This window comes from Nycticebus coucang, chromosome 1 (genome assembly GCF_027406575.1).
Source record: "Nycticebus coucang isolate mNycCou1 chromosome 1, mNycCou1.pri, whole genome shotgun sequence".
NCBI lineage: Eukaryota > Metazoa > Chordata > Mammalia > Primates > Lorisidae > Nycticebus > Nycticebus coucang.
The window spans coordinates 9,944,059-9,963,273 of record NC_069780.1 but is presented as its reverse complement, the minus strand read 5'-3'; the positions used below and the strand labels follow the sequence as shown (position 1 = coordinate 9,963,273).

The window sequence follows — 19,215 nt, the reverse complement described above, 5'->3', positions numbered from 1 at the left end:
CCAAGCAGTGTTCTAAGCATGTAAAAATGGTAATATTACCATTTTTAGGTATTATTTCATGTTTAAGTGTTTAAAGGTATTATCTCACAACAATCCATCATCAGCCCCATTTTCCAGAAGAGAAAACTGAAAACAGCAGTTGACTAACTTGCCCAAGGCCTCAGAGCTGGTAACAGTGTGGGCTGGACTTGAACTGAGGCAGTCTGAGTCCAGCACCCACATTCTTCAACATGTACTGCTTGCTATTAAGTGAATGTGTTACCTGAATTGCTTTTCTGTTCAATTATGTACTTTCTATAAAACTTATTTTATTAAAATAAAGTACAAATACTGAACTAATATGAGTATTCTTTATGTATAAAGGTATACTATACGGTTTATTGCAGGATATAACCAACATTAGTTATTCTTACTCTCTGCTTAATGTAACTTAATTTCTTTAGTCACAGACTCCAGTGGAACTAAATTGCTAAGTCATCCTGAACCTTTTCTTTAAAATTAGAATACCTTACAGGGGATACACAGGGTATGGCTTTAAAGACACAGGACGTGCATACCTTGAAGGTAGTCATTCCTCAGCCTCAAGGTCTCCGTAGGATGATTGCTCATTTGCTCTTGTTGTTGGAACTCTCATTTGTTTAGAAATATTTTGATGGATTAGATAACCTTTCAATGGGAATTCACTAAGTGTACATACTTCTTAGATGTGATAATATCTGATTAAAATGATGGTCCATATTGATAAGATGAGAGAAAACAAACATAATTTAACACATTCACAGAAATCATTCTGGATGCACATTCTCTAATCTGGTCTTTGGAAACTCCTTTTGTAATTTTATGATTTACCTTATTATAGGAATTTAGAAAATGATTTATGTTTCCAATAGATGTAATCCTTAATCCCCTGCCACAATTTTCCTTGGTATTTGACATTTTTTCCAGCATTTTTCAGTAATGCGGATGAAGGTAAAATAACTAAAATAACTACACAAAGGGATTGTAAACTGAAAAATGCAATTAGCCTCCTTAATAGGATCTGCTTTGGAGTAAATCCCTATTGCACTGGTCATAGACAAAATAGATTTGGGGGTTTCGTGTTTTGCTTTGACCTTGAATCCATAGGAGTGAGTGTTTGTTACAGGAGAGAATGTAGTAGGACAAGGGGAGGTACTTGGATACAGAAAGGTCTTTGAGTGCCTGTGGAATCTCTTTAGTCATTTCTGAATTGAAATAGGTCCCAGCTGTATTTTCTCAGATATCAGATCTGACTGGATTTGTCTCCTAATCACAAAAGCCTCAATCACTATGTGAAAAGTTGGATTCCCTGGGAAATAATCTTTAAAAAAGTAAAAATGATGTCCCCTCTTTAGAGACATCTATTCAGCAGCAAAAGTTCCCGCGATTTGACACAGTTGATTTTAGGGGCTGAGAATTTATATTTCCACTGTTATTAAAGACAGCACAGAAAGCATTTGTTTCCTGCTACGGTTCTTACTTCCTGTTGTAGTCGTGAAGAGGAGATGTCAGAGACTGCTGCACAGCCTCTGTCTTCAGCTTCCGCCAAGAAAAGAATGTCTCTCAAAGATCATCCGGGATCTGTCTGACTCTGATGATGCAGACCAGAGCAGTTCTAAAAATAAAGGCTGGATTGTTGCGTCCACTAGGGCCGGCTCATTCCATCCTTGTTGTTTTTCAGATGTAGCCTTATGCCTTGTATGGTGGTTTCTGTTTCTCAGAATAAGCTAAGAAGAGCTGTTCTGTTTCTGTGTGCCGGGAACGCTTGAGTACAGAGTCTGTGTTTCTGAGAATATTTGGCTCGTACAGGGAGTCTGTGTTCTGCAGTTATAATGTTTAATGCATGGAAGGAGGATTAACATCCACAGGAATTAAGCCCGAGAAACAGAATTGAAATGCTACTGTCAAAGAAAGAACTGCTTATTTATTAATATTATATTGAACTTCTTAATAGAAAACATAGTAACTTAATAATATTGAATGAGAGGTCTGATTTGCTATCTCCATCTATGCCTGATGGAGAAGGGCAATGTAGATTTTATGGTATCAGGAAATTTTAGTTATCTTTTCATACCTGAGGCTACCAGACTTTGAGACAACACCCACTTTTCTCATGCGTATCTGGATATACTCTAATCAAATACAGATTTTACAGATACCAGGCCCCCCAGTGCTTGGTGGCTGTACATGCAATCTGCTGTAGTTAATAGATTTTCTCTGTTATCTAGGGGCTTAAAGTTATTAATAATTTTTTAATTCGCTTCACATGTTATAATTTAATTCTGTATCTTGATCTTGTTTTTTTCCTTTTTAGATACTAGCTCAGTCGTGTACCGAAATCCTGGAATTGCGGCCCTCGAGTGTCTGTGTGGGGGGTGAGTGTTTAGAATTTAAAAATATCATGTAAGAAATTGTATTTTTTTTCCCAGCTAAAATATATGATTTGAAACTCATGTTGGAAAGAGAATAGCAGAATTAACTTTTTTGGCATCTTTTTTTGTGTAAGAATTTTTAAATAATTCCTTGAAATATTTCTATTTTAAATTCAAATTTTTAAGATTGGAGTGTTATTTTAAATAATGAGCATATTGTGTGACAGGCTTTTAGAATCTTCTGTATATTTAGTTCACATTTGAGACCTTTCCTATGGCAAATAAAATAAAGTATGAAATCTTTTCTTTTATCTGATTATACAAACAGCCAGGTATCCATAGACTTGAGCTCTACACTTTCATGACCTGGCCAAGGTACAGATAGCACCTGCCAGCTCAGGGCATGCAGGGAAGTGACTTACGGGTGGATGGCAGGAAGGAAGCAGGTGGCTTCATCAGCTAGTGCTAAGAACAGACTCAGGTTTTCACACCTCCCAGCTGTCCTTGCCCAGAAAGAGTGTGATTCTCTCTGGCCTATTTTATTTCTTCTTCAAGTCTGACCTGGAGATCATTTTAACCTGACTTGACTTTAGAAAGGAAAAATATGGAGTCTAGTGGGAGAGAAAACAACTGTGTCATTACCCTTGGAGCCTCCCAAGCTGCAGGACGAGGCTTACACTCTGCATCTGGGAGATGCCTCAGTGAATGATCCTTGAGATGTTTAGGAGACATAATGCATCTAACATTCCAGAGCAGGGTTATCTTTGCAACAAGCATAGCTTAATACATTTCTAGAGATAAAAAAGAAAAAAAAATGTGAAAATAGTATTATAATATTAGTTATTATTTATTAAATTCTTATATTTTGCTGAGTGCATACTGGATCCTTTGTATTTATTATTTTACTTAATCCTCTTTACAACACTACTTGACAGTTTTATAAATCCCCTGGTTTCCAGATGGGACAGTGAGGCAGAGACAAATTCAGTACATGCTATTAGTAATGGTCTTATTTAATCCTGTCCCTCTGACTCGAGTGAGTGCCCATGCTCTTACTGAATCACATTTTAAGTTTTACCTGCACTTTCTTTCAACTTATCAGTAAAATTCCTTTAGTAACACTTTGAATGAAGTGTTGATGACTTCACAGTCAATGACTCTATGTGCCTTAAATTATCTGAGACCGCAGAAGTTTGAGAAGACTGCTGGTGTTAAACTACATTAAAATGGAGACCAGGACTGAGGAATCTCTGTGCAGATAAAGGCAGTTAGCTCTCATGAGTGAGCATAACCTTGCTTGATTTGCTAACATAATTGAAACTTAACTTGACCTATTTCTTACAAATGCCTATTTTAAGAAAAATAGAACTAATCTTACCCAGTCAAAAACAAATTTTTATAAGTAGGCACTTTCTAACAGAATAGATGAAATCGGAAAACTGCATGACTTGTAACCAATTAAACACTTTTGTTGCTTTCCTTACAAGTTCATCTTATGAAAACCTCCCCATTGCATTCCCTCAGGGAAACTCCTGAACACCTATGATTTGGAGCTGTCCAACCCATGAATTGTTGTTTGTACAAATGGACTCTGTGAAATTTTTATTGTGCCTCCGTTTACCTTTGTAAACAAGAGCTATTGTTAATAAACCATATTTCAGCTAACATTTGCTACCTATCATAGATATTTGATCAGTTAACTTTCTGACTAGCATATTCTTTCACTCCCTAACATTTTGTAGTGTCTGGACCTACTACATAGAGAGTACAGTAAGTTAAATCACCTTTCTTTAGTAACTACCTGTAGATTATTAGAAATCTGTAACACATGACCTCTGATGGTTTATACATTTGTATGCCATAGAAAATGAAACCAGGATTAGTTAGGTGAAGCAGCTGTTAATGAAGAACACTGTATGAGACAGACATAGATTAAAGAAAATGCACACGCCTTTTCCAAGAACCAAAGAACATGAATAATTAGTTTTCTTTACATTTCCTGAAATTAATACAGGACAGTAAAGAAAAACAAAGAAGTGGGAGTCTGTCTGGGAATGACTATTGAGCTTTTACTCTAGTACCTGGGTCACTATGAGTTGGTGAATATCCTTTCACTGCCTTTACCTACAGGGTCTAAGAATGGAAGTGGGGTTGGAAATTCAGAGCTGTGTCTTCACTGTTATCAGCTAACTGAACAGCATAAGAAATGTATTCTGGGTTTCCTGATACTTTCAAATCTTTTTTCTTTTCATTCTTCCTTTTTTTTTTTTGTAAAACAATGATTAAAATAATTTTTCTTTTTTTTTTCTTCTAGAGGAATTTCAAATTGTTTTGAATGGAAGGGGATTCACGTTGGGAAGTCGGAATGGCACAGCCCTCTGCACCTACACTGTAAATGGGACATATTCAAAGAGTAGGTCCCCAGTAATGTTCATGTTGCTTTGATATCTGCAAAACATATCAGCGTCAAGGATTTTCCATTTTTCTCCAACTAAAACTACCTATGTTATATTTTTTAATCAAAGAAAAATGTAGTGAAATATCAGTGATAAGACAGATAGTAATAATACTTAATACCCTGTTTTCCCAAAAATAAGACATCCTCCGAAAATAAGACCTACTGACAGGAAAGATAAGACGTCCCCTGAAAATAAGACCTAGCGCGTCTTTGGGAGCACACCTTAAAATAAGACACTGTCTTATTTTTAGGAAAACAGGGTAGTTATTGAATAATGTCAGTACTTTCTAATAACTTAATAAGAGTTGGATCGTGTCCTAAGTAAATTCATTATACAAGCAACGGTGTGTGGCTGAACGAATATAACATTTTCCTGTGGTGACACAGTGGACAGAGGTGATATTTAAACCCAGTTGTCCTGACTGTACTCTGTACGGACTGTATCAACTGCCTGGTTTAATTGCCTTTTGTCACAGACTTCTTTCTTTCCATTTTATCCAAAAATCTAATTATCTTGGACCTACTACTTGTTTTCTTATTTTTGGTCACTTGTCTTCTTTATCTAATTCCCTAAAAATGTGTCAGTTTCTTGAAGATTTTTTTTTTTTGCTTTATAGATTTTTGCTGATAATTATCATATTTGTGGAATTAGGTTTTAATTCTCCCTAGCCTCAACGTTTAAAAAAATTATTTTCTATGTTTCAGATTAATGTGAGGGCAAACACAATTAGGTTCCATTGTTTGTATTTAAGGTAAAGTCCAAGCAGTAGCTATGTCCTTCACCCAGGAATTGTGCTATATGCCCATGCACTGTTCCCTTTGGGTGAGAACTCGCCAACTCCTCTTGTGAATTTGATTGAATTTTTTTTTCACATGAGCAGGTAGTTGTTCATCTACTGGTTTCCATTTAGTATTGAGCACGTGTGGTGCTTGTTTTTTCCATTCCTATGATATTTACTTTGAAGAGTGTTCTCCAAATCCATCCAGTTTATTCTGCATCCAAAAAATACAAAATCTCCATCTTTTCTTCTGCTACCCTTGACTTTTAAAAAATAAGGTTTTATGATATGTTTTTATTTCCATTTTGAAAAAAAAAAAAAAACCTGTCCCTCTTAAATGGATCTTAGCATTCTGAGCATTTTGGGTCTCTGTTAAAACAATTTCCTTATTAATGATTTTACTGCCCACCAAGAATTCATATCATAAGTCAAACTGTGGAACTTGTAAACACTGGTATAGTTATTTTTAATTTTGCTGTTTATCGGATGCTGATAAATGGTACAATTAGCACAGCCTTGGCTACATACATGGTAACTGTTCATTATGTGTTTGTTGAATCTTAGCATGGTAAATGGGATAATTAATTCTTCTCTTTCCTATTAAGATTATGTTTTTAGTAAGGCTAAATAATTATGTTTATAACAAACATCTCATACTTGGTTCCACATTTGAGGAGGACAAAGCAAAATAGCTTAATTTTTACTCAGTAGTCATTTGTACCTAAGCATTAACTCCACTGGACTACATATTTGGTTTGTTTATAATATAAACATATTTTATACTCAGCTACATAAGTTTAAGTTTATTAAAGTAATTTTTCAAATAAGTAAAGTTAGAACTGTATTTTCATCATTTATATTCTAGGATAATCCATTTGATTATGTAGCTTTTCTGAATATTTCTAGTCTAGAAATATTTTTCCATATTTTAATAAAAGGACAAGGTTAATTTAAGCACCTAGCTATATAAAATGTATTTAGCTTTTATAGATCTATTTTATTACATTCATGAAATAAGTTCATTTTCCATTGGACATTCATCTTTCTTTTTTCATATTGTCTAAGTTCTGCTTTTAAAAAATATTTTTTTATAGCTGAATATTCTTTGGTATACATACATTTCTTCTTATAAACCTGAGGTATTTGAACAATTTATGAGAAAAAGATATTTTTATAGTATCTGCAACAGTATGTGTACTGGTTCTATGTCTGAAATATTCTTTTTTTTTTGCAATTTTTTGGCCGGGGCTGGGTTTGAACCCTCCACCTCTGGCATATGGGGCTGGCGCCTTACCCCTTTGAGCCACAGGTGCCGCCCCTTATGCCTGAAATATTCTAATGTCTGACTTACTACCACTATGTTAATGGAGCACATAACTTCTTTCCAGGCTTCATTCCTTTTTTCTTTCTCCTCTTTCTATAGATTTGCCTGTTAATATACCTAATACTCTACACCTGAACTCTGTTTGTGGCCTAGTTCTTATAGTATTAACGAAATGATGTGAGATGCACAAAACCCTTTACTGAGTCAATGGTATTTTTGTCTTCTAGGTGTGAAACCCGTCAGCGTGCAGCTTAACTCTATGCTTTGTCCTGCACCCATCCTGCATAAAGCCGGAGAGTAAGTGCTCCAATTAAAGTAATTTTAAGCCAGTTTTAGAGATAAATTATTAGAAAATGGGGACTTATCTATGTGTGCTGGTGGTTTTACTTCATCTTCTTTTCATGCACAGAGTGAGCGTTAAACAGCCCCAGGCAAGCCGCTGTAGTTAGCACTTCACTTACACACTTAGTAGGTTGAAAATGCGAAAGTGTATTTTATCTTGTTGCTTAAATAGTGATAATTAGGCTCTATAAATATTTATTTGGGTGAGTTTGAAACCTAGTGGTAGAGCCTATAAGTGTAATCAGGGCCATAGCTACCATTTTGAGCTTAGGGTATTGAATTTGCACACACACTAACGTACACATACTGCACACATGAGTTCCAAAGGGAGATTTCGAGTAATTACTATAGTAGTTAATAAATATTAAGATGAAAGAACATGAGGAACATGACTCAATCTGGTACACCTTGGACTACAAGCCATTCGAACATTTGCTTTAATTTATGTCCTATTTCTGTTAAGGTCTGTACTTTCATGCTTTTTTGTGTGGCAAAAAACAAAAAACAAAAACGTGACATCTGTTTAGAAAAAGGGATATTTAGTTTGGAGGAAGGGTCTTTGTTTAATATCTATGCACAAATAATCTTACTACGAATTTAGTGTTTTCATGCATGATTGTTTTATCTTCTCTCTATTATGAAAAAAAAAGTTGGCCAATAGTTCAGATATCCACTAGCCCAACAGCTGTGGACATTCAGGATGATGGCTGCGATGTCGTTCCCCAGCCTCACTCTATACGGATCTCACGCGGAGAGCAGGGAAAAATTAAACATACAAGGCCACAGCCCACAGTCTGGATTAGTATTCAGAGAGTGAAGATTGTATTTTCCTCCGTGAAAACTGTGAAAATCATTTTAGTATTTTTAAGTTGACTTGAACATTTAATTTTTGTGGGTTTTTAAATATTCAAGATATGGACTGCACATCACTTCTGGTCATGCAAGTAAATGGGGGTAGCATCGGCTTCTATTTTAAATGGATTGAAAGGGGCTATGTAATGTAACTTACAAGACTAAGGCTGTTACTCGTTTTCTGTGTCACATAATGATGCGGTGTTATGGACGGCGGGCCAGTGGCTAAACTAGAAAGGACTTAGAATTTGAGGCAGTTCAGTTTTGCCTGGTACTGTCTTAACCCCAAGGGCACAGTAGGACTCGATGGCTTTCTAAGTCATCGTATCTGCCTTGGTCATGATGAATCTATTGCCTTGAAGTTCAGTCCTGTTCTATCAAATCTTTCATCCCAAATTGGTCATCCTTGTTGTTCCCCAATCTGCTGTCCAAACCGCCTTTTCTCTTTTAGCCATTGGCAGTTTCCTCCTTTTTGTCGTTCAGGTCAAAAACCTTTCCAGTCATTGCTGACTTTTTTTCCTCCTTTACACCCAGTCCATCTGTAAATCTTCTCCACTCTGATTTCAAAACATATCCGGAGTCTAGTCCCTGCTCGTTGCTCAGCTACTACTACCATCCTATACTCAGCTGCTGTTATCTCTTGCTTGGATTATTAACTTTTCAACTGGTCTTTGTATTTCTGTCCTTGGCAAGAGTGATCCTGTTGAAACAGATAAGTTCATGTCATTGCTTCATTTAACCTTCTCCAAGATGAGTTCTTCATCCTACTCAGAGTAAAAGTCTGGTCGTTACTATGTTCTATAAGATTCTGGAGGATCTGGCCGCTCCTGACCTCTCAGCCTTGGGCATGGTCACACTGGCCTCTTGGCTGACCTTGGCCACACCCACATGCTGTCCCTCCAGTCCTCTTCCACTTGCTGTCCCCTCTTCTTGGAGTGCTCTTCCCTTCATGGTTCACTTCCTCGCCATCTTCAGGGCTGGTAGAAATGTCACCTTCTCAGTAAGCCCTCTTCTGGTCATCCTATTAATTCATTCAGTCCACCCCTCCCTTAAGTTGGTAACCCCCATTCCATTGCCTGTGTGTGTTTTCCCTCCTTTACTTTTTTGTTATTGTGTGTCTCCTTCTGGCTAGGATCAATTTTGTTTGGTTCCTTGCTGTAGGCCTAACATCAACACAGCGCCTGGTACCTACTAGATTCACTAAATGTTTGTTGGATGAAAGAAGGAATGAATTTGTCTCAAATATTTTGGTTTCCTAGTTAATGAAAAGAGTTGAAACAGGTCATTTAATTGCTGGGGTCAGGGTCCAATTTTAGGTAAGAGAAAAATGATCAGAATTTTATATTGAGAGACATACCACTTTAGATAGCAGAAAACCATTTCAGTTTTTTAATAATAGTGACTAAGGAAAGCAGAAACTTTCTTCTCCAAAGTAGTTATAAAATAGAGCACAGCTGTTCTAGCCCACTATTTTTATATGTCACTATTTATTTTTTCTCTAGAATTTGCCTTTGGGCACAGTTTCCTTTTGAATAGAATACCACAGAAGTTGCTGATATTCTTTCATTATTTGTACATAGGCTAAATACTCAGGAGACAGTATTTTAAAAAAATCACACGTAGCATAATCAATATCAGACATAAGAAATCACCATTTGTTTTTGACATTAATATTTCACCTACAAGCAAACTGAGAATGTTTTGGGACAGAAATCTGTCTGAAGGAATTACTTAAGCCTTCCTTTGCTTTGTATCTGGCACACGATACTACTAAGGAAAAGCTTTAGAAGATGTTATTTGTTGATGTATTAGGTATTTGGGGACATCATTATTTGTTCTACTTAGTCTGTTGCAAGTAATTTGGACCTTGCCTTCGCCTTGAATTTTCTTTGGATACTTTTGTAGGTGATAGGCTCTCTTATGAGATTGGATTAAAATCAACACAATTGAAACAGTTTAGCCTTGTAAGGTGACTGATGCTTAATATGTTTGCCTAATTAGCTTTTGGCTAAGGATTCAAACCCATTAAGTAGCTAGTTAGTCTATGTTTCAAATAAACACATCTGGCCCAACAAGGAATGAAGGTTTTTCCTGTGTGAGGGTGACAGATGTGGTGATGGTTCTCCCTGTTCTCTCACTTAAATAATTAACAACACGCTGGTGAAGTAACCCTAGACAGACAGCCTCAAAGCCAGATGCACAGTCTCGGAGCTGGATCCCTGGGCAGGTGCCTCGTCTCATTAGCTGCTCTATGAGTTCCTTTCTCATTTTTTATGTTATTTCACAAATTGTGTTTTGTGTGAGGATTATTATTTTTAAAACGTAGGGTTTATGGCTTTTGGTTCAAAAGGAGATTAATATGAAGATGTTTAAATGGAGATTGGGACTGAGAATGTAGCAGAGTGGCTCGACACAGGTCTGTCTTTGGAAATGGGTATCGTGGAATAAACAAAAGTGCAGAGTATCTGGGTAAATCCTATCTGGGTATATCCTTCTTGAGCATTGTTAGAAAGGGTCTTTGAAGACATTTTTTGAGAGGAATCTGTATTTGTTAAATTTCTTTATTTGATATAGATGTTCAGGTTAAGATGAACAAATTCTTAGTATTTAAACAATGTCAGGTGGTGGTCCTTCTTTTCTTTTCCTTTTATTAGACACAATTTGCTTTCCAAGTGCCACATGATTAAATAAAGCATTTTATCAAGAAAAATCTGCATATTGCTTAGGAGATCATTTCTAGCAGCGTTTGGTTCATTTGTACCAGAATGTCCCCTTAAAGTTTGAATAGGACGAACTCCCTGAAGTTCTTTGCATCTTCCCCGTTCCAGAGCAGGCGCGTCACAGTGTAACCTGCAGGTGTCAGAAGTCATTGTCTGACCCTTGTTTGGGGTGACATCAACAATAGCACAGCTGCTCTGCAATAGTTGAGCTCTCAAACCTGTGATTTGGCAAGAAGAACAGAACAAATTGGGTAAATAGACACAAACACATTGTGAAGAAAGAGAAACAGAACAGAATGAACCAGAGCCTTAGCCTACAGTTTGTTTGATAGAGATGATTTAAGGAGGCATATGGTATAGTTAAATGTGCTTTCAAAAACATTGGCCAGAATCTTCTGGCAAATATGAAATAAATATCTAAATCAGAAGAAACTGATAGTATTAGTTCTCTTAAAAGGCAGCGTGGGAAGACACTTGACAGAGTGTTTTGAGTAAGAAGTGGTGGGACGTCAGTGCGTGGGGAACGTTTCAAGCCAAACTGAAGGATTATGGACGGAGCTCTGTGGCAGACTCGGTGTCTGAACCTGACTTGGAATAGTCTTTCTGGGCCCCTCGACATTGGTATTTTTCTCCCTATCAAGCTTAATCTATTTTTCCCGGGATAAAATGGATGAATTCTAGTTCTCTTTCTTGGTTGGAAATTCTGCCTTTTCCTCAGCATCTCCTCTTTCCAAAAACGCACCTCGTCTGCCTGTGTGCATCTTTATACCTCCTCAATTCCCTTATGTTCGTCGTAGGCGATAGAACCACGGCTTGATCCTTTCTTCTGTCTCTTGCGGGGAATGAGACTTGATTTTTGTTTTTAAATCATGCATACTAACACACTAGCGATGTCTTTATTTTGGATATAAACGTTGCAATCTTACTGAGATGGGTTAAGGCTGAGGACCCACCTGTTGCTCTGTTTCTTTACCCCGTGCTGCCCCAGCCCCACAAATGATGGAACATTTACCTTTTCTTTACGTGATTTTACCATTTTTCTTACTCTATCTATCAGTGTGATAAATTCAGCTGATCTGCACTGCATGATTGCCCTCGGTGTTACATACAGTTGTGGACTGTGTCTTTGAGGAGGAACTCTCATTAATTTGAGCACCTGGAGGGGTGTTCAGCACAATGTTGCCAAGTATGGAAATGTTAAATAGGATGCAATTTAAAATACTGAGAAAAGATACAATTCAGATGTGACACACTGGCTCTTCAAACATTGGAAAATCTGTCATGTGAAAGACAGATTTGACTTACCCTTTATTGAGTAAAAAAAGAGAAAAGAAAGAGTCACAGGCAAGGGGAAACACAATTGAGGCCAAAGTAAGAAAGATCTTTCTAAAAATTAGACTTATTTATTTAGCATTTTGATAATTAAAAGTGCTTAAAAAGGGACAGCTGTATGACGTAGGGAATATTCCATAAATATGTACTCAAATCCTCTTCTATACCTGCTTATACATTTTATATTATCACAAATTTTTTTTTGTGTGTGTGTGTTTTGCCAAGGCTGGGCTTGAACCCACCACCCCCAGTATATGGGGCCGGCGCCCTACTCCTTGAGCCACAGGCGCCACCCTGTTATCAAAAATTTTATTGTTATAGCGTTTGTTACACATTATATTAGTTATTACATAAAACACTTGACCTTTTTGTATGAAAGGCAGTAAAGATTGGGTGATTATCTCCAAGCATCTTTTTCTTGTTTTATAAAAATACACAAAGCCGTTAAAAGGGGATTATTTTCACTTTGATGCTGAAAACAGTTCTAAGGTAATTTTAAATGTGATGTCGGGTTTATCTGTGCAGAGAGCTTTCTTTTTTTCTAAAATCTAGCAATCTTCCTGACTGTAATTTTTAAATTTTAGTTATGTATACGTATTGAGATATTTTAAAAATAAATCATTTAATTTGAGAATCTTTTAACCACTTTGAAGAAAGTATCCTCAGAAAAAAACATTAATTTACATATATACTCCTAACTAAAAGTGGAATCCTAAACTCGTCATAATTATGAAATCTTACTTGCAACTTAAATCTTTATTATGCAAAAAGGTAACTTTTTAAGAGCTCTGCAGAGCATTAAACAGTAGCCTTGATTTCAAAATATCTTAAGTCACCATAATTTTAATAACTTTGTGAGTAGTTGCCAGTTTAATTTTCAGTATGTGCAAATTGGAGGTAAATTATTTATTACTTCCAGCAAATGTCTTTCACAATTTGATTTAATTTTTTCATCCTTTTTAATAGATCATAAAATGGCAATCTTTTATTGGATAGGCATAAAGTCAGAAGCAAATGAATACTTTGCAAATAGGTTACTGTGGATTGAAATGTCGACCATATTTCATGGGGTATGGAATTCCTCAGGTCAGAGCAGCTTTGCCATATGGCACTGAGCCATCGTCTTGTTTTGGAGTAGTCATATGTCTTTAGACACTAAATAAAAGTATTTTAACTATTAGGACTTAATTGGATTTGATTTACTTAATTATATGTCACAATGCTATTTAATACTTTTCCATGTGGAGTAAACTTAGTACCCTTGAGTCTAGTTTTATCATTACTGGTTGACTACTAGTTGGCATAAAAATACTCTTCAGTCTTTTTGTTAAATTCAATTGTCAAGGAGTTTTTTGTTCCCCTACTTTCAAAAAAAATATTCTAAGGATGGATCAAAGCATAGATTAAGGTATTTGTAAGACATTTTAAACATTGTAGGGCCAATTTTCTAGCTGACAAAAGGAGCTGTCAGTTCTCAGCCTTTCTTTACCTCCCACATCACCTGTACCGTGGGCTGCCTGTCTCAGGAGACTGTGTCCCCTGGGCTTTCCTGCCTCCTTGTCCTCAGCCCAGCTGCTGCCTGTTGGATGTCACTGCAGCTTCCTCTGCTTGCAGTCCCTTCACGTTTTCTCATGGTTGGATGAGACCTGACCTATGGACTCAACTTCAAGCTTCTGGACTTTTTTGTTTGTTTGTTTGTTTGTTTTGTTTTCTTGCTGATGAGCTCCAAGTCTCCCAGCTAGATCTTTTCCATAGGTCTAAATATACTACCCAAATGTCCACTGTCCAAATGTCAACTTAGCCAAAATTCCCATAGCCACCTTAAACTCAAAGGTGTCACATAAACTGCTGTCGTTCTGTTCAAACTTGTTCCTCCTCTGGTATTCCTTATGCAAGACTGCCCTCCTACTTGTGTAAGGCGAGACTTTGGAGTCACTTTTATTCCTTCTTCCTCATTTCCTACATCTGATAAACATTCATTTCCTTTTCATTTTCATCCTATCCTCATTGCCACTATTTTAGTTTAATTCTACTTGGGTTCTTCTTGGAAATGCCCTGAGACTTTCTTAGCTCTATTCTGGACGTCTATTCTCCGGACCCATGTTTTGCACAGCAACAGCAAGTGGTATGTGTGATATATACTTCTAACCACATTCCTACCAAGCTTAATAGCTCTTAAAACTAATTTCAGATGTCTACAGATGACATCCTGGGTACCTCATGACCTGCTCCCCTTTTCAGTCTGAAGCCGTCTTTGTCTTCCTCCCACACTCTGTGTTGCTGGCATATGGAACGGCTCTTAGTTCCTTGACTGCTCTGTGCCTTCCAGTCTGAGTCCTTGAGTCGCTTTCTAATGTCCTTTCCTCATTCCCAGCCATTCTGTGGGAGTCACCTCCTAGGTGACTTCCTGTGGGAAATCTTTGTTGACGCTCCCATGTGATTCTCTAGTACCCTGTGCTTATGACTATTTTCCCACAATATCCCGTGCTGTTGCGTTTATTTGGCTTCACTTTAGTTACATAATAATTTATGTTATGGCAGTCCTATTACCAAGCTTGGCCCAAAAGCCATGCCTTTTTAATAATAGTGATTATTGGTATTGTAGCCAATGAATAAATACTTGTTTCATTAGCTAGTAATAGAATGAGGGATTGAATGAATTGACTGGCAAACATTCATAAACCAAATTGGAATGTAGTTTTGAGCTTGAGGTGTAAGCGCAGAGCTCAACATAACTACACCGCTGGGTTTAATCAAGACAATGTTTTATAACAGGAAGGAAATAGATCTGAAAACTTTCTTGCCACGCAATTACATGACACTATATGGTAGGCATTTTTTGAACAATTTAGCTGTTAATATTTTTGTAAGGCAGTAAATTGAATTGAAATTTCTTAAATTACAAAAAAAAGGTGTATCATTATTTCATTGCTGCTAGCTCTTCTAAATTATCTATGTTGTTTTCTGGCTTGATTTCTAAAAAAGTAGCCTGATATTTTGAATAATTTTATTATACAAATAATCAGGTATTACAGTAATTTATAGAGTACCTTCTGTGTTCCAGGCATGGTGTTAGAGATTTTATATGTATTATTTATTAAGTTCTTCTCACCAAAATAATTCCAAAACGGTACAGTTAACATTATTTTACAGGGTGAGTAGACAATTAAGACTATATTGATGAGGGTTCAAACTCAGGACTCTACATTCTCCAACACATGGGCTGCATCCATCCCTTTAAAATTTTATTTGATGTTTGGGACAAAGGAATAGGAACTATCCTGCCTGCCATTTAGGTCTTAGATTAAGTAAACACAAATTTGTTTTAATACATTTTTGTCCATAATAAAGTCTCTATAACTAAGAGTACAGGTTCCAAAGTCAGAAATATACTAACCAGAGGTAGAAGTTCTATAGGACTAGAAAGGAACAATCTGTAAAGTATAACAGGAACATCATAAAGTATAACAGACAACATTAAATTGTACTTGGGAAAGTTAGGGCTAAGACAGATCAGGGTGTTGGGTTGGGCCAGAGGGTCAGGTGGCTTTATTACACCTTTTGGCACTGGCTTCATGATAGTGCCAATACCATAGCAATGACTTCAGAAATATTTTTCTAAATAAACCACAGAAGTTAAAAGTGGAGGTCACTATATCTTCATGTTTGCAACACTTCTGAAAAATTTTCCTAGAAAAGACAATATCTACGTATACATATATATTCTCAAATAAATATCTTGTTTTAGCATATAGAAAATCCCACTCTGGTTAACCATGAGAAATGTGTGAATATAGTAAAAATTTGAGAGAGCGATATTAAACTCATGCCAATAATACTATATAAGATCCTCAAATAAGTGTAGAAATGTAAGGTGATATGAAGTGAAAGCACTTTGACTTCAAGTCAGAGAGGTCCAATCTGGGGGGGAAGGTACTTTCTTAAGACTCAGTTTCCTCATTTGAAAAATGGAGATAATGCCAGTCCCTACCTCAGTGGGCTGCTATGAGAAGTAACTGGGAAAATGTATTAATGTGCCTGGCTTAGAGTGATAGATCAACAAATGCCTGTAATTATTAGCAGTGTTGTTGATGGTAAGGCCTTGATCATGATCCTCATACTCTGAGGAAGGTGAAGATTATACGTATGGCTTCAACTAAGTCCATATGTCAAAAGATCATTAAGTGGATTTCCGTATCTGTGGAGACTTAATTCAGTTTTATTTGACACTAGCTACATTATACTAGACGGAGATTTGGGGAAACACAGTTATTTTGGTTGGCTACAAGGTCCCATTAGCATGCATTCTGCTCTGGAAAAAGTGAACTTCATTTCAAAATGATATCTTCTGTTCTTATTCCATTTTGTTACATATTAAAATTTTTGAATATTCCTTCCATTAATAAGAGAACTACTTTATTTCTGGTGAATTTTAAGTGCCAGATTATAAACAACATCAGTCAATATCTACTGATCTTTTAAGTAAGATCATTTGCAAGAATCATATAACATTATGAACCAAAATAATCTTACCCCCAAATAAAACCATACCTACCCTTTCATGTAATTCCTGGACATGCTTTAAAGTAGAGGAATTAGGAACTAGGAAAGAATTTTTTTTTAATTCAGTTATGCTTAGTCATAAAAACAAAGTAAAGCACAAGGCACTCAGTTCTGCAGAATAAGCAGTTCGACTTAAGCTTTCTTTCTTAAATAGGCCACTTGGCATTCTGTGTTGAAATAGTTCAGAAGTTCAGTTAATTTGATTACCCGAATTTCCCATTCTTTTCTGGATTTATTTATATTATCTTTTCAACAACATGTTTTGAGGCAAATGTTTTACAAGAAATATTTTGATTAGAAGTATCTCTGAATTTTGCATCTGACCTGAGGTCCTAAGATCCCCATTCCTGGGTCCTGCCCCACACCCAGAGGGAAAGCATGTGTGTGTGCTCAGAGGGGACAAGAAGAATCTTGCTAGGAGTCCCCACTCAGTCTATTATCATGGATCTTATCCTTTATGTCCAATCATATTTCTACACAAGTATCCATACTTTGTTGAGCCTACACATAATAATGGACAGTTTCTCCTATGTCTTTGAGTTTTCATACCAAAGGCTTCTGCATACACATTCATAAATACTGTATACCTTTTCTTTTACTAAAAAAAATATTTTTGAATTTTGGATGAGAAATATGTCCAATCATATTTCTACACAAGTATCCATACTTTGTTGAGCCTACACATAATAATGGACAGTTTCTCCTATGTCTTTGAGTTTTCATACCAAAGGCTTCTGCATACACATTCATAAATACTGTATACCTTTTCTTTTACTAAAAAAAATATTTTTGAATTTTGGATGAGAATTTGGCTTGAACTTTGCTGGTGGTATCTTTCCTGGTGGCTCCATCATGAATACAAACGAAATGCCACAGTGAGAAAAGAAACACTGAAAACTTTGATTTCATCATTTCATGAAGCCTTTGTGATGTAATGGAACAAGTTCAAAGTTAGTTAGAATCTGAGCTTTATCACTTTGGGCAAGGTAATTAGCATTTCTGGGCTTCCTGAACCCAGTCTGTAAAACTGTGAAATTATTACTTATTTCAAGGGCTATTGTGAAGGATTAAATGAGATAATGCCCATAAAATGCCTAGGATAGCATCTGGCAAATAGCAAGGTATGAATAATATTTCTGATGTCCCTCTCTGGAAGCATCCCTGAAATTCTGCCAGCAGCTTGAGATTGCTTCTGTTTTATCCTGTCCATGACTAGTAGGATTCGGCTCTCAAAGGCATAGAGAAGAAATCTTTCCTATATGACAAAATTCTAGTAATTCAGAGTAATTAAAGCAAAATTTCTGGCTATTAATTCTTAGAATTTAGTATTTTTCATGAAAATTGAAATTTAATGCTTTAAAACCATAGCACTGTGTAGAAACCATATTAACACAATGTCACCAACTACTGCCTGCTTTAATGAATGAATGGGTTTGATTTGTTGGCCTGCCTCTTGTTATTCATAATATACTTCATAAATTACCTTGGTAAAGTGCTGTTTCGGTACATATTTTAAACTTTCTTGTCATTATTTTCTCTTTGATATCTGTTTATAGCTGTTAAAAATGAAAATAATTACCAACTCTGGGCTAACTGGTCTCAAATAGTGAATTTGAATGAATGAAATTATAATTATTATTTGTTTTATAATTTGCCAGTTTTATATTTTTAAACAACAAGCTTGTGATGATCATATCTGGAGACAAGAAAATGAGCTACATGGGTTCTAAGGATATTCCCTCTTTTCAGGTTTTTGTGAATTTGAAACTATCTCAGCATTTCTCTGAGTTAAGAAATTTCTTAGTGTCTCTATTTATATGAATGCCTTTTCTAGGAACAGTTAGGTCCCTTTACATGAACCAGGGCTAGAACTGAGAAAGAAACCATCTGGGATAATTTGCCCAAATCTGTGACCCTCCATCTTTCAGTCTATTTCTCCCCACTGACGTTGAACCATGTCAGGACGTAAACATTTCCTACAATCCTCTAGGTTCTGATTTGTGATTATTTCTTCCTTTTCCTCCCCAGAACTCTTGATGTGTCGGTGAGCTTTAATGGAGGAAAATCTGTCATTTCAAGCTCATTAATTATCACAGCTACAGAATGTGTAAGTAAAAAGTTTGCCTAGAGTTACCTTTTTAAATTATTCCGCCTAGAAGTAATCTACGTGTCGTGTGATGCTCAGTGTTGCTGACACTACAGTAAAGAAGACACAAAGAGTAACAAAGAAGGCGACTGCAAGGAAAATTTTCAGCAGAGATTTTTATTTTGGGTTGTTTTGTTGTCTACTGAGTCCCATTTCATAGGGATTTTAAGATAATTTGACAATTATAAAATTCAGAAGTCATGAATGTATTTAAAACCAAGAAAAGGTTAGGGAATGACTTCTAAAGAAAACATTTTTTTCTTAAAATATTAAATATGGAAATGATAATATTTTTCTGTTATGAAGGTG

The 19,215-nt window shown here is 36.1% G+C and overlaps 1 protein-coding gene across 1 annotated transcript in view; it reads left to right on the top strand.

The window, feature by feature from the left end:
- ANTXR2 (ANTXR cell adhesion molecule 2) overlaps window positions 1-19,215 on the top strand; it is a 155,395-nt gene that overhangs the window by 34,378 nt on the left and 101,802 nt on the right. Inside the window, exons 8-11 of the mRNA XM_053592020.1 lie at window positions 2,333-2,393; window positions 4,705-4,803; window positions 7,179-7,248; window positions 18,789-18,867. Of these exons, the coding sequence (XP_053447995.1) occupies window positions 2,333-2,393; window positions 4,705-4,803; window positions 7,179-7,248; window positions 18,789-18,867 (309 nt within the window). The remainder of the gene's footprint in view (window positions 1-2,332; window positions 2,394-4,704; window positions 4,804-7,178; window positions 7,249-18,788; window positions 18,868-19,215) is intronic.